Genomic DNA, 24,789 nt, shown 5'->3' with positions numbered 1-24,789 from the left:
CTTTCAAATAATTATCAACTTTTATTTTATAACAGTGTACATATATGTCCTTCTGGCGGTACCAATTTCGCTATATGTTGGTGGAAGAGGGATCTCTTAACGCTACCTCGTTGGATTGTTACCAAGGTGCCTTGGTAGTTATTGAGCCAAAGCGTACCATCACATTTATTTTCGACCCCCAGGATTGCTCTGTGTTTTACCTTGGAGGGCGGTTTGTCTTGCCCTGTGTGCTACATGATATCTTCACAATTGCATAATTGACTCCTCATGAGACAGAAACGAAGTTCGCTACAACACAGAAATGAAATTACACTTTCATGGCTAGCCTAAACAAAAATACGCATATAGTACTTCGTACGGAGGTAGGTGAATGGCCATAGTTCCTTTATTCAGAATTGATTTTTAGATTTTTCCCCTTTCCCAACGTGAGAGTAGAGTATACAGTTATTATTGGCATCCAAAACGAAAAAAAAAAAAAAAGAAAAAGAATAACTGGACCGAGGGAGACGGACAAAGCGTGGAATAAGTTATATATATGTTGGTAGAAATAAAACCGAGCACCATTGGGTAACTTGAGCAATTATAATGTGAATAAATAAAACCTGGAGTAGGGCAAAAGCGGACCAAATGAAAATTAGAAATAAAAAATATAAAAAAATAAAAAATAAAAATAAAAGAAGGAAGGGTATGTCATCGCTTCACACTCTTCCCTCCTACGATACCAAGGCAAAGTAAGGTTGGAAGAGAGCAATCAACTAAGCAGACCAAGCTACCCCGGTGCAATGATCCGTCCTGTCAGCCCCAAGAAAAACAAAAACTCTTTCCTTGGATCCAGACCCTCGCTTACTTACTTGTCTGATTTGGCGGCGGCGGGAAATACATCGGTGGCTGTTTTTGCCCATTTGCGCTTGAGTTTCCATTTAGCACAGGGGTTCCATTGCGCGAGGGGGTTCCCGTTGTTGCAGGTCCGTTCCCTGGCGGGGGTGTAGAACTATTGGAAGTCGAAGGCATGCTGAAATTCATCTGATGACTGTTAGGCCCTTCGGGAGGGAGGAAATGGTTTCTTAGAGGCAGATCTGTGGTCCCTCCCAGACGGTTAAAGGCCTGGGTGCGCGGGGTCATTGGTGGTAGAGCAGAACCTCCAGGAGTCATGGGAGGGTACATTGGGTAGACGGGGGATTTGAGGCTTTTGAGATCCTCAAGATCCTGACGGCGTTGTAATCTTCGCCTTTGCTTGTCTCTGGTCTCATCGGTGGGAAGGCAAGAGAAGACAGCATAGCCAACGTGGATAAAGAATATTGCACTGTGAGGAGTGTTAGTGCGATTGATACATATGGCTCTTTTGCTTGCTATTGATATCTCGATGGAAAGAAGAGACGGTTCTTTTCAAGAGGCAAACTTTAAGAAAAACCGGTAACATACAGCATTATCACGGTACAGGCAAATGCCCCTTTGGCCTGCTGGCAATAGCCTATATTGGAAGGACGCTTGGCAACACTACAGCTCTTTGTGAGATACCACGGTGCGCCCGGCTGCGGGTGTTTTGGATCCATCATATCCGAGGACGCTTGACGCACGATCGAAATCGAGTAGAGCACAGTTAATGCTATGTGCACGAATACAGACAGCGGTGGGTAGAAAACATGGAGGATAAACAGCGGCGCTTTGACGAGCATGAAGAACAGGCTCAGCACCGATATGACTAAGTTGAAGTTCGTTGTGCTAACATCATATGGATAATCAGAATTGTGACTGAAATAAGAATTGGATAATATAACGGAATAAAAAGTAGTTCGAATAAATCTTCAGACATACAATTCACTCCAAGGCTTAGGTGTGTTGTATGGGCGATAGTTTGCGGCGGCGTAAACCTTGTCATCTGGGCTGCTGTTGAAACCATTGTCTGCCCCATCTTGCCAAAGTCTTGTTCTGTATAGATCTGGAGATGCTACGCCGAACAGCGCGAGAAGCGCGATAGTGACAGGAAGTTCGATTCCGAGTAAGATCTTGAATAGGATGGGAGGTCGGTACTTTCGAGGCAAATACCACAACATCATGACTCCTTTTGCAGTGACGAAGAGAGAAGATGGATGGGGCTAGCAACGACGGTGGTTGGGAGGTTTTGGCAATGCCAATATGGACACCCAGAACGTATCTTGGGTGTTCGAATTAACAGATATTCTACTGGGCATTCAGTGGTCAGAATGAATCCTGGATGCGATGCAAGGTACAACGGAGGAACGGCTGGTCTCTTCAAGCCAGGCCTGCTGGCAGGAGGTTCATATCAACTGTTAACTTCACTTGCAGCGACGCATAAAGATCAGATCGATTTGCAAGGGAGAGACGAGAGAATAGAAGGGGAAAGGAGAGAGGGGAAGAAGCTGGGTGTGTTGGGACAGGAAAAATAAAGGTGAGAAGATCAGAGTCCATGCATGCATGCATGGTTCATAAAGTTCTCTTCTACTCTGCTGGAGACAAGCAGAACCTCCTCCTCCAATCCCTCATCTAGGTCGAGGGATAATATGTCGGACTCTAGCTGGTCGCCAAGGTAAATAGCCGCAGAATGAAGGGTTTGGACGGGCGAAATAGTCAATTCGCTCCACCACCACCACAGCAGATTCCAACACCTAGCAGCCCAAGGTCGCAGGACCAGACAAGTGATGCGACTGTCAAAGCCCATGAGTGGGCGGGAAGGGGTGTGGAGGCAAACACCTGCACGACCGTGGTCCGGTCCAGTGCGATGCAGGATAACCAAGACTTCAGCAGGTCCTGGATGTGACGATGACGATCAGTTCCACCAATGACAGGCTAGACTCTTGGATATTGCTGCATGCCATCACACGCTACTCACCCCATCGCTCGACGCTATCTCCTCTCACTTATGCGGTGCAAATCAGAGTTGCAGCCTATGATTGATCAGTCGTACAAATGGCTTTCATGAATGATAATTGGATTCAAGATCTTGTCACAATTCACAAAGCCGTCCCAGCGCCGCGGCACGTCGCCGGGCGTTTAACAGGCGAAATGCTTAGATTGTGATACTGTCACCAAGGTCGTCTTTGAGGTTATGCCCTTCTTTGGTGAGGTTGTTTGCTTTAGTTATCCAGAAACTTGAGGTGTTTATCAGCATTAAGAAGAAGTGCTGATGGTCAACTGTTACATTATCGCTTGAAGATCAGTAGTTATTGCTTGCAAGATGAGACAAATCCACAATCACTGCCACCAAGTTGGGTTCTAACTGACCCATCAACCCCGCAACCTTACGATGCTCAGTTCAAATGTTCTGGATTCTTTCTGTGGATTCTGAACAGCCCTGCCAGCCCTGGCCCCTTGCCCACAGATACATAGTTATTTGGCGATGATGATGTGAGATCAGCTAGCTGGTCGCTGTCCTATCAATTCAAGAAGATTTCCTCCATGTTCATGCAAACAATTGCAATACTTGAGGTTACCAACCTGCCGTCGATATATGACAAGCTTCAAATGCACATATCTAAAATACAACGGGATGGATTCCTCTGGCTGTCATTCAGCTGAGAATTGTTGGGCTCGCCCCGCGCACGTGATCGCTCATAGTGTATGGAACTCTCCCCTCAATAACTAAACTTGTTTACTGGTTATTAGTTGAGTATTAATGAGTTTATTAATGTAATCCATCATCTGGTTGATTGCATTAGAAAATGGCCAGATCTCAAGCATTAAGAAATCTGCGAGCTTATATGGCATTCTCTCTATCACTTTACAGAATCAATTGAATGATTGTATAACATGAGAGAATACACAGAATTCACTCGGTTCTATCAAATCAAGCTCTAGCTAGATCAGCTGATTAATAACTAGATGTTTTCGACCCGGCGTGGATTACGTTCGTTAACTACACATTCTACAGAAGGGGTTGAATAAGATCGACTCTCCTGGTTCCATCATCCAGTATAACTATCAAGTTCCGCACTTTAACCAGTGCAAAATACGCCATGAGCACCGCCAGGGCTCCACACGAACTGCGCACCTCAGAGGAACCAAGGCAGAATAGGCTTTATAAAGTCCGCCTGTCTAAGATAGTACAGGCAAACTCAGATGTCCGCCTCTTGCAGCTGGCTGTAGGGCCCAGTGGTTGTGAAGATACGGGAGCTCAACAGAATGATTACGAAGTATGCTGAGAACCAACCAACCTTTTATCTGATTTGTACCCAGCTCCACAAGTCATTGCTTGTAGAGGGAATGTATTTAAGGGTTGATTATGAGTATTAAAATCTAACCAACAAATAATGGACTCTGCGATTTCCACTATATATAGCCCAATCGCGCTTGGTCACAGCCATTGTTCCAATTCCTCCCTGGCCAGTGGCTCGATGTCTACCTCCCTTCCATACCGCAAGCGGGCGGCTTCACCATAACCTCCACGCCCAAGGATGCATTGCCACCAAGAAGGGGCAGAAGTAGCAATGCAGTCGTGGAGGAACCGTACGTAGAACTCGCTATTCAAAAATCGCTCTCCAGCCCGCCTGCTGCTTGGTTTTGGCAGCCCAGGGATGCGATTCTTGGACAGGAGTTCGAGGTACGGGTTGGTGGAAGGTTTATATGGCCGCCACCTAATATTCCCCTGGAGGAGATTGGGAGGGCAGTATTTGTGGCGGGAGGAGTAGGGATTAAGTAGGTCGAAAAATTATTTCCTTCTTTTGTTTTCTAATTAATTCACCTATCCTTTCTTTCTTACTCGGCGGGTTTCGGATGTGATGTTTTTTTCGCCTGTTCACTTGCTCCTTTAAAGGGGGAGAGGGGAATTTCGTCTTGCAGCAACATTGTCGTAATAAATCGCCCCAAAAATCATGTCCAGATCCCTTTTTCTGATTCACAAAGTTAAATCAATGGGGAAAAAAACAACTACACCCAAAATGATCAAATGAGAGGAGGCGCTAACCTACTTCACACCATATAGCCCATTAATCTCAATGCTAGCACACATCTTCCAAAACCCTTGGACATTACCCCACTCATCAACTGTCAATCTACTCTACTCAACAAGACTTCCCACCACACCCAAGGAGGGTGAAGATATATCGAATCATTTGGACCAAATACTCTTCTTTCCACGTCTCCGGAATATTCTCAATTCACAACGTCACCTGCGGCAGCAGCAACGGGAACAAACTCCCGTCTTCCATCTCCATCTCTATATCACCAACCTCCCCAACACACCCTACGTTCCACCAGAGGATATCTCGTTACACAATTACCGCATAACGATGGCGGATCTTCACAAGGTTATCAGAGGGGAACAGACCGCTGCTGGAAACGAATACAGCTCACGGGGTGAACGAACGGTGTGCTACATCTGTGGGCCGCCGGGTATGACCGATGAGTTTGTTGCCGGTGCTGAAGAGATCATTGGAACCGGGGAGGAGGGGGAGAAGAGAATATTCTATGAGAAGTGGTGGTAAGTTGGAAGACTGGATCTCTGAACTTGCCGGAAATTATTGGGGGACGGTATTGGTTGAGCTGCTTTTCGTGTCTGTAGCGTCTTATTTTCTTTCTTCCTCATATACAGGTGCTGTTGTAAGTTGAAGATAGAAGTAGAATGGAATGACCATTAGACACAATAATATGGAAGACAAAACACGGGATGCTGAAATAAATAATTGCAGGAATAGGAGTAATAAAGAGTGGAATCATAAACGTTGCCTCGTATAAAGCTCTTCATGACATATAATGCCATGGATGGAGTCTAGAGAAGAGAATCGGGAGGGTAAACGCACAAACACAGATAGAATGAGAGTGTTGCCTTAAAAGAAGCCGCCTCTGTTTTGGGAGAGAAAGATGGAAACAGGAGCGCAATGAAAACAAGGCAAATGTAGGGAAACAACTCAAAGATGATTTTAGGAGCAATGTTCAGACTTTGGATAGAAGGAATTAGAGGAAAAGATGGAAGAAAATCAAAGAAATAATGAATACGGGAATTATATATGGTATTAGCCAAGCGAAAAACAAATAGCATGAACAGAGGAAGAAAAGAACAGGGAAATCAACTTCACGGATACAATAGGTCATAAGGGTGATGAAATGAAACGTGGGAAACAAGTTAATAAAAGGGGGAAACACCTTGGATTCCAACGCCTATGTTTTGGTACACATGTCGTGCAAGACAACTTTAAAGGAGAAACAAGCAATTAATGGGTGATAAATCATGATTTGACGACTTTACCACCGTCAACAATCATCATCTCGTCAATTCTGGACTTTGTGTCACCAGATTCAAGTCGCTTATAGGTCATTATTCGAGCAGAGTTCATATCGATGTCGAAGAATCGAACTCGGCGGATGTAACCGCCGTATCCACCATACCCGCCAAAGCCGGAGCCACCGGCATAGCACATCCACAGCGATGGATGTGAATTAGCATTATTCTCTAGCATACAGTAGTCGTTCACATGGTCGCTATTGTAAGAGACAGAAACCCGTGTTAGTCATAGAGTTCCGGAGTAAACCGATGGAAGATGAGGAGATAACCTCGTATGGGGTAATTATTGGTCACGACTTACTGTCCACAGCCTACAACAACAACATTCTCACTAACTAGTGCATCCTTAAAGCCCGAATTAAATAGTGGAGCTGTTGGTGCTTCTATCCAGTTGCCTTGGTAATAGTTCTTTGAGTTTCGGTATTCTGGGAGTGGGATGTGAATGAACGCTAGGTTCATATGGATATGAGTGTATTCACGGTGGGATTTCTGAAGTCTTCGGGAGGTGGATTTGAACCACTCGATCTGGCTGTGCTTTAGCCAATCATATCCACGGAATTGGCGCTCATCCGGAGAGTAACTATGAGTGTCCAAAAGATAAAGTGTTAGAGCTGAGTGTGATGAAGTACGGTCGAGAACTTCAACAATATAGTTGCCCACGCCATCAACATCGACAGGTCCAGGCTCAGACAAGGAGTATGGCAACTGCTGGATGACAGCCATAGACTGTGATCGATCTAGACTACCCTCGTCATCGTGATTTCCAAATATAACGGCGAACGGGACACGGTACTTGATGAAAATGTCCGCATATTTATATATCGCTGTCTCCGTGTCGGGCGCTGTCTCGCCATTAACTTGGTCTCCAGATAACACAACCAAGTCGGGCTTTTCTTCCTCGAGCAACCTATCAAGGAACTCCAGGGAACGAGGATCCGCTTCACATTTGCTTTCGTCGGGCAATGGTGGGACAGGGTCCCGGCAATTTCCAAGCCCTGTGCTTATATGGAGATCTGAAACCTGCATTATCTTGAATTTCCCATCTTTTCGAATTCTCGGAGCTGGTCGTTCAACCTTGGCAGCTTGTCCCCTTCTAATGGTCAAACGTGCTTCACTCTTGGTATCCAGCAAAAGTGGCGTATCCTTCACTTCCCAGCCGGGACGAGGATCTGCAGCATCGGGACCAAAAAGCACATCCAACGAGGTAATGACCTTTTGGGGGTCTCCAGAATTGCTTCGACCGACTCTCAGAAGCCAGATACCCGCAGGTCTTGACTCCCACTTCGAATCTTTTCCAGCGCCAGGGTCAAGTCGCCCCATTCTTAGGTCAACTACAACCAAATCGGTTGGAAGAAGATCCTCCTCTTTTTTCCTTTGCATATGCAAATAAGCTCTCGACGTCCAACCCTGCCCCAGGTAAAGGTCCTTCTCGACTCGATGCCATATCTGCGGATCGAGAGTACAGCTGGAAAATATGTTCAGGGTCGAGCATGTTGCGACAGTAACATCTGTAATAACAAGCCCCGGGTGATGAGTAGGGAGGCGGTCGTGGATTGAGGCGGGCAAGAACCCTAGCTCGTTGTCGAGGATTAAGATGGTAAACAGGATGATGAGAACCAGCAAGCCCAGTTGGACGCCGGATCGAACCTGAACAAATACACTATCAGCAATGCGGCCACGACCAAATAATAGTTGACTTGAGAGTAACCTACAATTCGACGTGTCACCATGGTTCACCAGCTTGCTACCAGTCAGCAAGCCGTATTGTAGTAGCCTGCCAAGGGATGGGGGGTCAGTAAGAGACCCTTGGGCATGGTGCAAATCCGAAGAGCCTGGTAGAACTCAAAGCCGAGAGAGCAACACCGACAGAGATATAGAGGCACAGGGTTGTGACGAAGACAAGTGGATGAATAGGCTCCCGTAGTTGGACGTTCCTGGGTCTTTGTCAAGACGTCAGTCAGAAGGTTAACTTAATTAACTTCTGCTACCCAAAGCTGCTGCTGGGTATTGAAGCTAAGTTGGCTATGCGGCTCCGGGATTACTATTTCCCTGCCTCTGCTTAGCCTCCAAGCTGCAACGAAAACTTAACTAACAAATGCTAGGTTGATCGCCTTTTTTCCCAATGTCTGTATTAATATTCATTTATTCATTTTATTTTACGTTTTGTACGGTAGACTTGCGGCCCTTGCCTTGAGCGACTCTGGTGTCCATATTTACTAGTTCCTTAAACCTCTAATTGAATGGCAAGACTCTTTGCGCCCCTGCGCCGCGTCTGCACTCGAGCATATAGCAGCGGAACACTAGGTTCAAAGCCCTTCGTTTTTCAAGGTGCTTTCAGTTCCCTATTCCTGAGATACTTAAAAATATAGATAGCTCGGCTAATCCATATCCATTAATTGTTATAGAGGGAGACAGAGTCATTATCAATTCCAAAAACCCCGTCTTAACCAAACCGCTGAAGAAGGACGACCAGACAACAGTAGCCAATGGCACCCTAAAACATGACGATATTATTGGAAAACAATCCCGAGATGCTGTAAGGACTACAAAAGGTTTGTTATGGATCAATCTTTTATTACGTTAATGGAAAGCCTACTTTGTTCCAGGAATAACCACTGACCAATTTCCAAAAAAAAAAAAAAAAAAATTATATAAAGGCTCCTTGTTAAGGGTAACCCAGCCCACACTTGAAGACTATATTGTCCTCTCTCCACGTCATGTCACTCCTGTATGTCAATAAGAAGCCCCGCTACTACAGCTACAGCCCCCTCCTTGGCAAGCTACCTTGATAGAATAAAAATAAATTTACCCCAGTTTTTGACTTCCTTGGTGACAAGGTTTATCCCGCAGACGCAAATTTAATAGTATCGTACTTGGATATCCATGCCGTGCCCTCGGCTAGCGAAGAGGAACGAGATGAGCCTCTGGAGATACTCGAAGCGGGAACGGGCCATGGATCATTGACATTGCACCTAGCCCGAGCTATAAATGCGGCAAACACCCGGCCACCCACCCGCCCCCGCCGCTCTCAATGCCACATTCTCGAGCAACCAGAAACCAAGAAAACTGGCATAAAGAAGGAGAAGAGGGAAAGCGAGGTTCCGGCTGAGGATGCGGAGATCCAGCGGAAATGGGATGCGTGGTGTGCTCAGCGCAACGCCGTTGTCCATACCGTAGATGTATCTCCCGTTTACTCCAAGCACGCTGAGAATATCGTCCGCGGATTTCGCCGGGGAATATACGTAGGGAACGTCGACTTCTACGTTTCTAGAGTTGAACACTGGGTCAAGGAACAGGCAGCTCGCCGTTCAGCCAAAGATGGGACTCTGGATCCGTTCCTATCACATGTCATCCTTGACATGCCCTCTGCACACCTGCGAATTCCCCATGTCACCCCAGTCATGAGAGATGATGCGGTTTTGCTCATTTTCATGCCGAATGTAACACAGCTTGCAGAGTGCGTGGATATTATACAAAGGCAGAATTTGCCATTTTTTCAGGAAAAGATCGTCGAGTTGGGTACTGGAATTAGCAACGGAAGGCTCTGGGATATCCGTATAACCACGAAGAGAAAAAGGAGTAACTGCTTAGAGGAGGAAGAAATGGCAAACGAACCTCCGCATGAGATGTCCGAAGATCCCACTGATGGTGCGGTAGAGGAGACTATCATCCCTGTCGCCCAAAGGGATAAGAAAGGAGAGCAGGTGCTTGTTTGCAGACCCCAGGCTGGCAGAAGAATAGCCGGTGGTGGTTTTGTGGGTGTATGGCGAAAGAAAAAAAAAAAAAGAAACCTTAGGTAGCATAAATAGAACATAGTTGATATATTTGGAATCGTCTCGGGAAATCACACGGTACCAGACTGCCATGCAAAAAATACGGGACAACAATTCAAAACTGACGAATTACTTCCCGTTTTCCAGAACAGCCCCTCATAATCAACTTTCACCACTTCTGGCACCGCATTGAAGCTTGTGATACGCGCTCTCATAAGACTTTAAAAAGTCTTTTCATCCAACTTGAGTCGCTCCACAAAGCAACGGCTGGCTTCGTAACAATCAACCTCGTCCGCAGAGCCATGACCTGCGCCATATTGGTCCTTTTCAACTTGTCACTTTCCTCAACCTGCTCGCTCTCTAACCACAACCCTCGATCCAGCATACCTCCCAATCCGTCCAGTGTCCCCATATCAGGACACAGAGGATCCTTCCTCCGCTCCAGCCTGCCCAGGAAAAATTGCGATGTGTTCCACGGACGGGTGCTGGAGTGAAGAGCAATAAAGGGGCGCAAATGCCAGAACTCGCGCGAATGGGAGGAAGTTCCACAGACGAGTTGAGGACGTAGTAGAGACATTCCGCGCCTCCCCCGCTGTGTCCCATTAAGAACGCGGGAGTCTCCACGAATGTAGTAGCATTGGTATCAGGTGAATGTCTTTTGGCTTTACTGGGTCGAAGATGCCGGTAACTAAGGAATGAGTGCAAATTCGACATGACAACAACTTTCCGTATTTCCGGTCTGGCCACGGCTTCTATTGCCGGTGACTGAACGTGCCTATCCCCCTAAATGTGCATGCATTGTTACCTTTAGCTTTTTGATTGGGGTTGTCGGGGATTTCGGGCGCCAGCTTGATATACTGCCAACCATTTTCCCCATATGTGAATCGACATGCGTCCCGTAGGCAACAACAAAATGGCAACGTAAAAGCAAAGGGGATTGCTGTTGTGTCTTTGGTCAAATGGGCGGACCTCGATCCCATATGAGATCAGTGTATGAATTGCCTTCAGTTATGCATTGACAAATTAACTCGCGTTATATGAATCACTGGACGAAGGGGGCCGACTATAAATTAGATTGTATGCATAAACACCAAGGAGTTTAATTCCAAATTCTTCTTTACTTAAATTAGATCTTACACAGTAGTTAGTTATTGAAAACTCCAAGGCAAAACATGAGAATGCAAATGAAGAATCAACAGATTAAATATGTACTATTTTCATATATATATATATATATATATAACTTGCAGGGGCCAAGCTACTTTCAATCACTACTACTACTACTGATATTCTCGCTATCTTTCAATATGTACCGGAGGCGGGGAGGACAATGTAGGAATGCCCACCATGGTTGTACCAGTTACCGAATATCATGGGTTTTGGCTTACTTGCATGGCCCTTAATAGCAAATCGTTTCGAGGAAGATACGTACGACTTTGGGAGTAGATGTGAAATTCGTCTGGAAATTGAACTTTCTCACCGATGAACGAACAGACAATGGAATATGTTGCGCGACTTAATCACGTCCGGTTACCTGCGATGTAGGCGCGGGCTATCAACCTTGAACGATCTGTTGTAGATGCAGAAGAACGGCATGGTTCAAGTGGCCAGGGGCTGCACGACCCTTGTCCACAGCACCCTACGTAGTTAATCAATGCTTTGCCAGTCGGGGTAACCAAACAATGCCTGGATATTACTCCCAGTATTCCGGGTAGAATCCTGCCATTTGCCAATCCAACATCGCAACCATTTGAATCCCCATGAATGAGAATATTGCTAGAGGCTATGTCGCCGTGCGTGAAAACAATACTGTGAGGTGGCTGAACCCGTACAAAGCTGGCGACGTGGTCCACACCCAAGAGGTTGTCTTGTGCGAGCTTCACGGCTTTGATATTTAGGCCGCTCGTTAAAACTCCGACTCCGTTCCATAGGGCCCAAAACCGATTCCTCGCCAACACAAAACGAAGGGTCATAGCAAGGAGAACTATCAGCTTGGCCATAAAGCTACCCTCGAGGAAATGTAGCTTTTCCATGTATTACCTCTGGTTGACCCAGAATGGTGGTTGATTGCTGTTCGCTGGTCGGGTTGTCCCAAACACCTCGCAGGACGCTGCCTTGGAATGTAGTCCATAGTGACGACCCCCGCGATCTGCAGATTCGTCAACATATGCATCGTATATCTTAGGAAAATGGCAACAAGGTATAATCGCAAACGAGGCGCATTGCTCCCGCTTGCACAAGCTGGCATACATAGATCCGCAACCTTATTTTCCTCAAGGCGATATATGTGAACATACTCGTCGGAACGAAGCCGATCAGATGGGGCGAATTCTGACCTTCATACATTGCGCCATGTTCGGGTAGACGATGAAGCGGTTTATGAGAGTCAGACGATAAACAGAGAGAAGCAGGATGTTGACGTTACTTGTCTACCAGGGCTGAGTGCAAATCGTCAGATATTTAGGTGCGTTGGAGGAGCGAAAACTTAAAACGGGCTAGTTACAACAAACCCCCGCACCCGATTGTTGTATATATATACATATACATATATATTGCGCCTCAATAACTTGGGAATGTCTCCTCCGGAAAGGCGACCTTGCAATATACTAAGTACTGCGCAAGGTTGATGCTAGCACTACTCACAGATGCCGAGCTACAGTACGGACCTAGGTACCTCTTTGTAGGCTGTTCTACGACGAACAGGTTTGTTTTCGCAAACTGTATTCTTGTGGTCCCGGCTGTTGCTCCCTGTGTTTAATGTTCTCGGCTGTTGTCGACATCTAGAGTCTGTACTTTCCACAATGAAGGGGGAGGGTACTACTACTGGACAATATACCGGTACTACTACCATATATGAAGAAAAAAAAAATTGAAAAAAATGAAAATGAAAAAAGAAAAAAGGGGGAAATATCGTACGAGGATATTCCGGAAAAAGGAGAAGGTAAACCTCATAGTTCAAGATGAGAAAAATCAGCCCCTATTCTTGATAAGAAAAAGTACATGAATCTCGAAATAAAAACAGAAAAAGAAAACACAGAAAGGGGACACAGAATACAGTTTGCGAAAACAAACCTGTTCGCCGTAGAGAGGGAGAGAAGGAGAGCTGGAGAGAAAAAAAAAAAAAGGAAAAAAGGGGGAAAAGTCAGGCAGAAGAGATAAAAGAGAACAAAAAATGTAAGAACCTATGTTGCTGGAAAAAGAAAAGAAAGAAAAGAAAAGACCAAAACTATCACATGCCTGACACAACATGTCCAGTTCAACCACCGACCGACTTTCACCCTATAACACCCGCTCAACCAGACTGATTGCCTAAATGACACAATCATGAAGGACTTTGGGAAATGAATGATCGCACACAAGGGGTGAAAAAACACAGATTGTCGCCACACCATCAAGGGGTTTCCAGGAACAGATCCGAGGAGAGAAGCAGAATACACAATAAATAGCACGACGAAAACGAAGAGCAAAAAAACCGTAAAGAAAACGGCAACGGCGGAAATCAAGAGGAGAGGGGGATAAATAAGGGCGACATAATAAAAACCCTAGGCTTTAGAAAGGGAACCGCAAATATTCCGTCCGAAATAATAGGGGAAACAAAAAGCTGCACAGTATAAGCCCTTGAGTCTCATAAAATGTGAAAATAAAACCCTAGCGTCCGTCAAGAAGCTCTATCCCGATCCCGATCCCGATCCCTATCCTTATCCCGTTGCGGCCCGAAATCAACCTCAACAACCTTACACTTTTTACTCTTGAAGGAAAACTCTGCCATTATGGCCAGGTGGTCGCTGGGGAAATGGTAGTTGGGGAATCCTGGAACTCGTTGGAGATACTCCCTATCCACTTCACCAAGCAACCCGGTCACCTGGAGCGAATTGGATGTATACCAAATATAGTCAATCACATCAGCGAAGTCGGGGGTATAGTTAGTAAATTCAAGTTCTCCGATTGCACCGTACGCAGACTTCAGGTTGAATGGATAAGACATCCCCAGGCGACTGAGATTTCCGTAAAGACGTTTTTCAAGGTCCGGGTGGTCTTCGATCAGGTGGCCGCGGTTCATAAGTTCGTAGACGGCGGATCCGGGGTACGAATTGAAATCACCACATATAATAAGCGGGATCTGAGAGCCGCTGCTATATTCAACCGAAGGCGCGGGTTCTGCTGGAGTAGCAGTGCCATCCCCATCTGTCGAATTTTCTGGCTCAGAGAATCGGAAGGCAGTCTTATCGATGCAAGCAGGAATCTTAGCATACTTCTCGGCAAGCTGTGTTACTTCTTCCATCAAAATTGCAGCTTGGATGAGCTTAACGTCCTTATACGCCGGGTCCCAATATAAATGAACATTCACTACAATCAGCCGCTCACCAGAGAGTCGATTCTCCAGATATGTGACGACTGCAATGTTATCCTTTTGCCATAATCGATTGTATATGTCGTCTTGGCCTTTAGCATCGGGTCTCCGGACTGCGGTTTGACCGAAATGGATCATATTCTTCTCGAGAAGGATGTATTTGCTGCCCTTGAAGAATGTCGCACAACCATCAACCACTTTAGCCTCCTCCTCCGGCATGCCTTGCGCTCTGCCTTTTGGCCAGTAAACTCCCTTGTAATCATTGTATGCAAGTTGTTCTCTGAAGAAGCCATGGTAGCTGCCTTGATCAATTTCTTGTAAACACACGATATCGGCATTATACCCTTTAATTTCATTTAGAAGGAGGTCTCTGCGGTATTCCCACGCCAACGCTCGAGAAGGTGCATAACCATGTTGCTGATGGGTTGCCGATCGATCACAGAGCGTATTATAGGAGAGAGCAGTGAACTTCTCGTTTTGACCCTTGGCTAAATTTCTACTCGAATCGTCGAGGACGACCCAGTCGCGTTCCGAAGGTGGTAAATGAACTGTACGGAATTAGTAATAATGATTCTACTTGATTCCACTGCTTCAAAGCTACTTACTCGGCATTTCTTCTTTAAGGTATGTGATGAGGGCTTTTGTCCCTTCTTGCATAATTCGCGACTTGAACACTTCATTCAGAGGGTTCCCTTCTATACCAAGAGTTTCAAGTTGATACATATATCCCATTTCGAACGGAAGAGAATGGAGGTTATTGTCAAAGAGCAGCAGTTTCTTTAGGTTAATGAGCATACCAATCTCTCCGGGAAGTTCAGTTAGCTCATTTCCAGAAACGTCCAGATGGGTAAGACTTTTCAGCTGCCCGATAGTTGGAGGGAGGGTCTTCAGCTTATTGTGATTGAGATACAGCTTCTCCAAAAAGGTGTAATGGAAAAGTCCGGCTGAGATTGATCGAAGGCCTTGTCCACCGAAATCCAAGGCCATCCAGTCCTGCCTTCTTGCAACCTCTTTGGTTGCTTTGGAGCGATTCCGTTCTTCCGTACCATTTTCGTTATTCTCTGTTTGGCCGGATGTGATTTGGATGCCCTTCGTCTGTTGAGCGACGGACCGAGCGTAATAGTGAGGAGAGTTCGCCTGCCTCGACTCTGCGGCAAGCTGTAGCTGCTGCTGCCAGTGCTCGTTCATGGGCTCCTCAATTTCCTCATCTACGTTTGCTGTAGTACCGTTGGGGATGTGGGATGGAGTAAAATGGGGAGCAGTACTTGACAGTGCACCGGATGAGAAGTTATGTTGATGACCGATAGTAGAGTGGGCTGTTTGGGAGTGGGGGTGTTGGTGATGGGGATGTTGCTGCGTATGATGTGGATGGTGACTCTGGTGTTGGAACTTTTGCATAGGTATCCCAAACCTCTGGTGGGCCTGTCCGCCATTCATCATGACATGCTGGCCCTGTGAATACATGGTATATGGGTTATGACCGGGTGACTGGTTGAGCGGGGGAGAGCGGGATGGAGAAGGGGTGTCGGTATTGAATTTCAGTCTCCCAGTGGGAGATCCGGTTCCGTGTCGAACGAGTTGTCTCTGATGGGCGTTGGGATGGTTGTGCTGCTGTGTTTGTTGCTGAAAGTAGAACTGCCCGACCCCAGGCTGCTGGAACCGGTAGGTACCATCTGCCATTTAACGTGGTAGACGAGACCGTAGGTGTAATTCGAGAGGAAGGGGGCTATCTCGCGGCGACGGAAGATAGAGGACAGGCAGCGGGTTCGGAGGTGTGAAAGGTCGGACTCGTTCCCTCCGTTTCTTCAACATAGGGTCCTAAGGCGGAACCACCAGAAGTGTCAACGGTTCGAAAACCTTAGCTTGATCCCAAGTACCTCGACAACAGTGCACTCAGCAGTGTCAAGGTTCAACGGCGAGTGGCGTGTATCCACGTTGGCTTGGCAATAGAGAAGACTGTGGGAAGCTGTGAAGGTGATGATGAGCCAACGCGATTGAGTTGCGGTGGGGGTGGGGCGGGGTTGATATCAAGCTCTCACAATCAGGAAATCACAAATATTGAAACCACTGGGAAGCTTTGAGCAGGGATGTTCCTTTTGCAAGAGTAGAGGTTGGATAATGATTGCGCTCAGGACTTGTTGGTCTGTTCTGTGTAAATGTGAAGCAGTTTTGCTTCAAAAGGCGGGAGAAGAATGCAATCGTATCACATGACTAACCAGTTGACCAGTTAACTAGTTGTGGTTAGGTTAGGTTAGTTAGTAACTACGTTGATGAAGTTTCTGACTAAGCTATTGGTGCATCAGGTGACAATCGATCACATGATTTTCTACGCAACCTGAGAACTCCAAAGCTTTTGCGTTTATACCACGAATCAACAAGTCTGCTGCTTTCTGTTCTCAAGGGACCGCAAATTATGACAACATGAGAACAATAATGTCATCATAGAGCCACCGTCGAAGCTTTGTTTCTTCCAGGTTTTCCGCCATGTGGGCCTCCGTCTCTTCTCGGATTGCCACTTCAACTACTCTTGATTGGTATTCTGGATGCGGACACCCTCTGGCTACCAGGGTCTCTGCTTCTTGTCTGCGTTTTATAAGGAAGATGGAGATTGCCACAGGGTAGATAGGAAATTCTTATTTACAGTCTACGCAACCCCGCATGCTCGTATGGAGCGTTGTTCAACGGCTGTCAATTTTTTTTTTTTTTTTTTTTTTTTTTTTTTTTTTTACAAACCATCTTACCTGAATCAAGTCGGTATACCTAACTAATCGTAACTCCTGGTTCCTGGCAGGATTGTTTCAGCCACTTGCTTGGGGAACCATGCAAAGTATGCATATGATTATTACTATGTGTTTGTGGTTTTGAGTTGTGAGGGTGACGTTTCATTTCTGATCTCTGCACGAACTACGCACAATCACCATCCATACCATATCGGATAGCACTATTTAGTCAATCATTAACTTAGTTTAAATGTCTACGGGCTCAACATGCCACATGAGGCTCACTATGGTTGAGAAACCTTGAGAAGCTCTCGATTACGGCTATCAATAGTCATTAGTTATTTCCAAGATGCAACCCGCATTGGCACTGAGTTCCCGGACTTCTAGGTTTCTCGCGACTCATAATGTCAAGTTCGTGACAAGCCCGCCCTTCCTAACAGGAAGCCATTTATAAACGATCACAGTGCTATGTCACCGCTGACTTCGCCAGGTGGAAAAAGTCTAACGGTCACCTAACTGTAGTGTCTCGACTCTGGCAATCACTGATATATATGCTGGCAACACTCATCATCCACGACTCCCTTCCTGCGCACCTAGATATTGACCCTTCTAGCCCAAGCGTACCAGCGGATGTTTCATCTACACAGCCCACCTCTCTTCTCCCCGTACAATTTGTCTAAACATACACTTGAAACCAAATTTCCGTCTCATCTTTTGAAATTTCCCAGGGCATGGAATTGTAAAGCCATATTTTGTCAAGCACTTCTTGAAACACTTTTAAACACCATTTTCTGCAACTGAGCAAGGGTAGAACGTGGAATAGGTTGAATATTCTCTAAATCTTGTTCAAGGGCTCCCACGTCAAAGTGATACAAGGAACCCTCACCCAAGCCGTGGTTCACTGGAAGGATTATTATATTGAACATCGAAGACGATTGGTAGATGTTCGGGAAAGACCTAGATGATGGGTTTTGCTTTCTACGTCCCAAGTCCTGTAGCTGCGACAGTGACAGGCAGCAGGAAGTATTAAAATGATGGGATCTAGCCTCACACGGGGTGGGAAACTATCCTTCGTCTCTAAGAATTTCAATCTGTTATGGGGAAGCCATTACTCTAATGTTGCTACTTTTTGATCTGAATGTTCTGCTACCGACTGACTGAACACCCTTGGATATTTTGGTAAGAATGAAGGCCGTGCATGGGATCTCGAGGAATTCACAGGCTTTTATCGCCGATGTCGGGGTTCTAGCTCCCTTTCCAGTAGTTAGATGACATGAACTTGTGACGATCACCTATCACCTCATCGTAACATCAGCCAAGCCAACCTATATTATTAAAAAATTCAAATTAAGCAACAGTTATATGGAATTACATGGTAAAAATATACACATTACTCATTCATCCTATGGCTCTCTGTCCTGTCTTGCCACATTTTCTACAGTGTGCTGATACTCACTTTTCAGTAGATTGATTTGAATTCTCCGCTATTCTCTTCACGGCCGGTTGAGCAGCTTGCGCCCTAGCTAGTTAATCCTTCGTCTGCCGTCAGAATAATACCCTTATGAGATTTGGATTTATAAGCTATGTTAAAGAGATTGATGTACATGATTAAACATATAAATATATATAAAGAAAAATTAAATTATATGATACTAAGTCCGTGACTCTGAATTGATTTCTAATAGTTATAATTTTTATAACATCTTTCTAACTGTAACATATGAACTTAAGAACTTAATTTTTAATTATTATTTAATATAAAGCTGTTTATATGTTTTAATTTGACTTTTTATATCTTTTATTTTAAATATATCTATAACTACAAATAATAAAATATATATAGTAATATAGTAAGAAATATAATAGTTCATATAATATTGAATTTATATAACTTTTATAATTATTTAGAATAAAGAACTGATATTTTTCAACTGTTTAAACTTTATATACTTGTTAAAACATCCATTCTAATTAACTATAACTACATTTAAATTTGATTTATTAATAATTTAATAAGTTTTGTTAATCTTAATTATCTAATCTAACAGGTAAATTTTTATGAAAGTCTAATACAACTTAACGTTGTATTTGAGAATAATTATTAAAGATAAAGTTTATTTTATTATAACTGTTCTTCTATAGAGATCAGCGTTTAATGGCCTTGTTGAGAATTCACATGTATAGTTCGACTTTGTAGTCAATAAAATAGGTTTGAAGAAGCAACATCATACACTTTAACAATCACTCACATGCTTGAAAATTGCTTAGTTTCATAAACTCTAATGATTAAAAGAAGCCTCCCTTCCTGATTGGAAGTTTGATCTTTTGATTTGGTAGGCATATTGAATGATTTGATGGTGTTAGGTGGTTGGAATGGAACAGTGTTCCAGTAGGTGGTCACTTACGTTACTCGGAGTTTTAGTCCACAAATATATATATCCCTTGGTAATGTGCTTCACAACATCTCTCCGTGAGCTCGGTATGGCCTTCCTTGCCATCAACCAAGAATGCGGCTGGACATCTTTCTCGGTTGAGTAGAAAATCAGAAAACGAAAGATGAAGTGAGTATTTGAATAGGTTCATCTTCGCTCTTCCGGACACCAAAAAGAGTGAATAAAGATCTCTTAGCGTGTCATCAATATCTCTCGTCGGTACAGACAACAGCCTGCAATGCGAATTGAAACCAAATAACAAATAAAATTGGTCCAAAAGCCTGCCGAAAACTGCCCGAAAAAAACGTATATTTCCACATTTTCCTTTTCATTCTCGTTGGCAACAGAAAAGGTGGAGATCCGAGTATGCATGCTCGTCGAAATTCCGCTACGCAGGGTTGCCAGTAAACTCGTCACCGCTAATTGTATCTAGACGTAAATTTGCCAATTTCTCCAAAGTTGCGGCACCGAGGAATTGGCAAAGGGTTGCAGCATATATGAATAGCGATCAGACTTTAAAATCTGCTGTTTAATAGTCTTTCCGGGCAGGCCAGCCATCCTGAAACTGTATTTCCGTCTGCATGCTCGTGTTCAAAGAGCTCAGTGATTTCATCTTTATCCTTCCCTTCGCTAAGGGTCATTATCTTATAAAGTCCTTCGTCGTGGTGAAAGCATCAGATATCCTGTTAAAATCCACACCTAAAGAGGTGTTCCGGCCTGCTAGGCATAAACACCAGTAGTTTGGATAATCCTGGGATCTTTCAGCTGGCTGAATTTGGGAAGGATCCCTTGAATGTCTTCATCGCTATCACACTCATCCAGAGCGTCGATGACAAACACCAACATGAAAGAAGGATAGAGGCGCCGACGTAACATTCTGTCAAGTGTCAACAAAGGCTGAACAATACGACGGTCCAATGGCTCAGAGAAATATTTTTCTGCATTCTCTCTCTGCTCTTATAGCGTAGAAAGGACATGCATTCAGTCTGAGAGATTGTAACACTTCCTCCAGCTGGCATGCTAGAGTATTAAACAGCTGACCTGAATTGGTCAACTTGTTTTATGTCTGGGAGACGGGTATAAGCCTCATCCCACGGGTTTTCTGGCCAAAAGTCCCTTTGAGATGATATGATGAGACAACCAGAGTGTCCAAATGCTCGGGTAGCACCTTGAGGGACTCGGTTGAGGTAACTTGGAATTTACGGTTCTTAGCTGGCGAGGAAGCATGGTGATGGCTTGTAGAATGACGACAGTCCACCACGGCAACGTTGTATTGGAAGCCCTCTTCAGCAGTGCTTGCCCTCACATGGGGAATGGCTGTACAAGTCTATTCACCCCTGTCCCCCTCTTTGCGGATCCTTCCCTATGGAGCAAGTTGATGGCACGGGCCTTCCAGCGTTTCCTTCAACTGCCTAATGGCGAACTGGCATCCATTTGCGGATCGGTAAATCGGGATATGAGGTCCCTCTACTGGGCCTTCACAAACTAAGCACGGAATTAGAGCGGGCTCAGTGTACAAGAACGAAGTGGAACTTTGCTGGAAAGGAGACATACGAACTGACGCCAGACATGAACTAAAAAATCTCGACTCGAAACATGGTCGTTGCCGTGTCAAGGTGTGGTGATTGCATGGCCACCCATGGAGCAGACGAATCAACGCTGTAATGAACCACATCGGGTAGAGAGGGCAAGGAGGCGGCAGCCTTCCACGAATGTTCAATTTGTGCAAACCATCTGTCCATATTCTAGTCTGGATAAGCTTTGAAAAGAGAAGAGAGCACAACCGCAGTCGACTCGCTTCCTCTGTCTGGGAAAAAAACCAGTGCCATATTCCGTATAGATTTGAGGTTAAAATATCAGATGTCCTCCGTTTTCTTTCATCCTGGACTGCAAATGTGGGTAGCAGATGCAGATATTCGCATCTGATTGAGCATAGAAGTCAGAACCAGCCCGCGCAAAAAACCCTCGGATAATAATAATAATCAAGGCCCAAGAAACTCCCCGCCTGGGGTCTATGTAACCCTGGCTAACTGTTAGGCCTGCTCTGATGTCCTGTTGGCCAGGTAATCCTAGTTAGCAATATCAGTCGGTTTTTGGCCGATAATTTCCCTTATTAACCCCCCCCTTTCTAAGTGAGAGTATCCTGGGGTTAATTTACCCCAGATCACAGGACAGGGGAACGGAAAAGCGCGCGCCCTAATTGCCAATCAGGGAAGCCAAAAATGAAGTCGCAATGGACTGTGCATGGGAAAGCGTTTGAGATGGCTCTTCGTTCTGATGGTTCCACGAGTGCAATAATGCGTGATTTCTGCGTTGCCGATGGGTAGCGGTCTGAAGACTGGGGCTCTTGTAGCATAAAGGCCCCAATATAATCCGCATTGAGAGTATGCTTATGTTCTGTTTCCTCAAGCCTCGAAATTGGGTTGTCAATGCTGATAGGAGATGACCCGCCGATTCCTATCCTCCTCCCCACAAACAATGGATACGAACAGGCCTGGGGGTGCGTGCTAGGTAGAAAACGCAACCTTAAGCACCGCAGGAATGTTACGCTGAGATAATTCTCTCGCCATTGACCCGATGAAGAGGGATAGGCCTGACTAGATACACCGTTTCAGGAGAACCTCGAGAGATGGCTGCGCCAGTTTGTCCAGAATTAGGCGGAGTGGAGAGTGGCTTGTTGAACTAAGAAAAGGTAGCATTCCGTCAAAATGCCCTAGTCAAGGACGAATCCCCTCCCCCCCTCAAGGCCCCAGAGCCGCAGAATCCGCCCTGCAATCGCATGCATTTGTGGCTTCAAGTCTCAGCTATTATTTAGCTGTCGTTATCTAGATTAACCTCTCGGCGCAAATAGTCTGAGTTGCTCAGAGTCTTGGATAGTCTGGAGAAGTTATCCTTTTAAAAACTAAGCGTTGTCCCTCCCCCTCCTGCTCGGTTTCTTCTTCTCTACCTGGTTTTTTCTTTTTTTCTCCCCTCCTCTTTGCTCCCTTCTCTTACTCGTTACCCCTCAAAACCCGCCTCCTCGCAAAACCCATAATGACTGACCACCCTCACTGGCCTTCCAGCAGTGATTCAGCGAGCGTCGCCACCCGAATCCTGATAACTGACGACCAGAGTAACTGTACGCCTTGTTACCCAAAGTGGAGTTTTGCGCAAGGTTGCTAAACTCCGAGAGGGCAACGGACAGGGCATGCATCGTCCTAGGCTTCATTACCTAAATAACTATTTGTCAGTTAGTTACCTACTACGGGGTGTGGGGCAATAGTTACGGAACACGTACGGAGTACACAATTATTAAATATTACGCAGAGTTAGACCGGAAAATTAAACCGACCATGGCCGGATCCGCCAATTTATCCTACCTCTACATCCCCAACTCATCCAACACCTTCGATTCCAAACACCATGCCATCCAGCGATTCAACAGCGACGCTACCGCCCAAGGACCCGTAATGCCTGCGACTTCTTCTTCCTCGTCTTCCTCATCCACAGACTATGCAACCTACCCACTAGAGAAACGTAATGGACGCACATACCTTCGAGACCCGGATAACCCGTATCCACTCCCGTGCGACCTTGCGGAAATCCACAGACAGTCGCTACGGTCCTTGATTTTGATGCAGGTCTTTGGCGCGCCCTTTTGCACTCCTCATTTCGTTGACCATCCGCCTAAACGGGTGCTGGAGCTGGCATGCGGCTCCGGGTTGTGGTCAAACGCTTGTCATGACTATTTCGCCCAAAGGGGACATAAAAATATTTCCTTCATCGGGCTCGACATCGTCAACCTAGCGCCAGATCTTCAAAAGCAAGGGATGAATTGGCATTTTAAACGACACGACCTACGGAAACCTAAATTGCCATTTCCCGATGGCTACTTTGATTTTGTCTTCATAAAGGATGCTGGAATCTGTCCGTCTGGGTCAGAGATGCAAACACTGCCATTGGGCGAACCTCTTCGCGTTTTAAAATCTGGAGGAGTGCTGGAAGTTTGGGATTCAGATCTTATATACAGAACTCTGCTCCCGAACCCCCCACGTGCACCTGGGTTATCAGGAGGAAACGTGGAACAGGCTGAGGCCACCGGTACATACACTATATTTCCGGCCACTCCCTTCGCAGATGTTCAGAACAAATACCTGCGGGACTACAACTCCTGGACCCAAAAGGCTTTTGAACGTCGCAAATTGAGTCCCATGCCTTGTGCCATAATTGGCCTTTCATTTACCTCTGAATCAGAATCCTTCCTGAGCGTCGACAGCCGCAGGATAGCAATCCCGCTAGGAGAGGTTAGATGGGAACGGGAGGCTCAGGGGAACCCATCTAATGACTGGGAGCAACGGAAGGCCTTGTCACTAGAGCAGCTTGCACTGCGCCAAACAGCGCTGGTTACGATTGTCCAAATGATCGAGAGCATGGAGCCCATGCTTATGGAAGCGAGCGGAAAGGGCAGGGATGAGTGGGATCGATGGTGGACTGGAATGACGACAGATCTACTGCAAAAGGGCGGCGCGGCCAGCGGCGAGTGTCTAGAAATCGGCGCTTGGTGGGGTCAAAAACGATAGTCACATCCATCCACGGCCTCGACCTCCCTCACTCCGTTCCTCTCCTTTGCTCTGAGTAACTACAGCTCCTTTATTATCTAGCACCGGGTGTGCGACAACTCCACCACGGAATTCATGCTCACTTCCCTCGCAACTCTTCCCACCACTTTCTAACTTCTCTTTCCGTCTACCTTGGTCTCTGAGTCAACAGGGACTTTGGGTGTGTCATATCGACTCTTGAGTGCGCGATATCGTCTCAGATAATATCTGCATTATACCCCCGTTAGCACTTCTCTTCTTTTAACCTTTTTCCTGCTTGATTGGGCTTTTGGTTTTTGTATTCCTCGTCCGTCTCCACGGTAATTGAGCAATCGCAGAACAACTTTGACAAATGTTGGCATGATTAAATGACTCTTAATATGGTGTATAAGGAGCGATGAAAAACGACAAGATGGTTATAGGCGGCACAGATCTTGCTGTGTTTCTGGATCAGTCTTCCTTTTTTTTTTTTTCTCCCTTTCCTTCTTTTGCCCTTTCATCTGCATCTTTTCCTTTTCTCCAAAACGTATTTTTCCCCATCGCTTCTGAATTCTTGGGATTGTCATCTGCATTTTTTTTAAATCAATCCCCTAATTTTTATATATGAAAGCATTTATCTGTGCATAGCGTACCAAACGCTTTTTACCCCCGGGAACTTGAAGGGACTTGGAATTGCCAATTAAGACAACATTCGTCCT

General features: G+C 45.5%; 8 protein-coding genes across 8 annotated transcripts; 4 read left to right on the top strand and 4 right to left on the bottom strand.

Moving 5' to 3' along the window:
- Positions 1-843: 843 nt before the first annotated feature.
- PADG_01581 (uncharacterized protein) lies at positions 844-2,057 on the bottom strand (the record flags this gene model as incomplete). Its single annotated transcript, XM_010758675.1, has 3 exons — positions 844-1,303; positions 1,423-1,722; positions 1,816-2,057. 3 exons carry the CDS (start codon positions 2,055-2,057, stop codon positions 844-846), a joined length of 1,002 nt encoding a protein of 333 aa, XP_010756977.1.
- A 506-nt stretch (positions 2,058-2,563) lies between these two features.
- On the top strand, positions 2,564-2,779 carry PADG_11288 (uncharacterized protein; the record flags this gene model as incomplete). The annotated part of the gene is made up of 1 exon (XM_010759545.1): positions 2,564-2,779. The coding sequence occupies one exon, from the start codon at positions 2,564-2,566 to the stop codon at positions 2,777-2,779; it is 216 nt and encodes a 71-aa protein (XP_010757847.1).
- Positions 2,780-3,974: 1,195 nt separating this feature from the next.
- PADG_01580 (uncharacterized protein) lies at positions 3,975-5,441 on the top strand (the record flags this gene model as incomplete). The annotated part of the gene is made up of 3 exons (XM_010759205.1): positions 3,975-4,151; positions 4,298-4,653; positions 4,940-5,441. The coding sequence occupies 3 exons, from the start codon at positions 3,975-3,977 to the stop codon at positions 5,439-5,441; spliced, it is 1,035 nt and encodes a 344-aa protein (XP_010757507.1).
- Positions 5,442-6,182: 741 nt separating this feature from the next.
- On the bottom strand, positions 6,183-7,968 carry PADG_01579 (uncharacterized protein; the record flags this gene model as incomplete). The annotated part of the gene is made up of 3 exons (XM_010758674.1): positions 6,183-6,435; positions 6,540-7,885; positions 7,951-7,968. 3 exons carry the CDS (start codon positions 7,966-7,968, stop codon positions 6,183-6,185), a joined length of 1,617 nt encoding a protein of 538 aa, XP_010756976.1.
- Positions 7,969-8,478: 510 nt separating this feature from the next.
- On the top strand, positions 8,479-10,038 carry PADG_01578 (uncharacterized protein; the record flags this gene model as incomplete). The annotated part of the gene is made up of 4 exons (XM_010758673.1): positions 8,479-8,566; positions 8,644-8,790; positions 8,896-8,966; positions 9,076-10,038. 4 exons carry the CDS (start codon positions 8,479-8,481, stop codon positions 10,036-10,038), a joined length of 1,269 nt encoding a protein of 422 aa, XP_010756975.1.
- A 194-nt stretch (positions 10,039-10,232) lies between these two features.
- PADG_01577 (uncharacterized protein) lies at positions 10,233-12,044 on the bottom strand (the record flags this gene model as incomplete). The annotated part of the gene is made up of 6 exons (XM_010758672.1): positions 10,233-10,334; positions 10,399-10,794; positions 10,877-10,951; positions 11,444-11,526; positions 11,572-11,650; positions 11,709-12,044. 6 exons carry the CDS (start codon positions 12,042-12,044, stop codon positions 10,233-10,235), a joined length of 1,071 nt encoding a protein of 356 aa, XP_010756974.1.
- Positions 12,045-13,669: 1,625 nt separating this feature from the next.
- On the bottom strand, positions 13,670-16,042 carry PADG_01576 (glucose-repressible alcohol dehydrogenase transcriptional effector; the record flags this gene model as incomplete). Its single annotated transcript, XM_010759204.1, has 2 exons — positions 13,670-14,910; positions 14,968-16,042. 2 exons carry the CDS (start codon positions 16,040-16,042, stop codon positions 13,670-13,672), a joined length of 2,316 nt encoding a protein of 771 aa, XP_010757506.1.
- Positions 16,043-22,846: 6,804 nt separating this feature from the next.
- On the top strand, positions 22,847-24,073 carry PADG_01574 (uncharacterized protein; the record flags this gene model as incomplete). Its single annotated transcript, XM_010759203.1, has 1 exon — positions 22,847-24,073. One exon carries the CDS (start codon positions 22,847-22,849, stop codon positions 24,071-24,073), a length of 1,227 nt encoding a protein of 408 aa, XP_010757505.1.
- Between the last annotated feature and the right edge of the window lie 716 nt (positions 24,074-24,789).

Source organism: Paracoccidioides brasiliensis (genome assembly GCF_000150735.1).
Source record: "Paracoccidioides brasiliensis Pb18 unplaced genomic scaffold supercont2.2, whole genome shotgun sequence".
NCBI lineage: Eukaryota > Fungi > Ascomycota > Eurotiomycetes > Onygenales > Ajellomycetaceae > Paracoccidioides > Paracoccidioides brasiliensis.
This window is presented reverse-complemented; position numbering and strand designations above follow the sequence as displayed.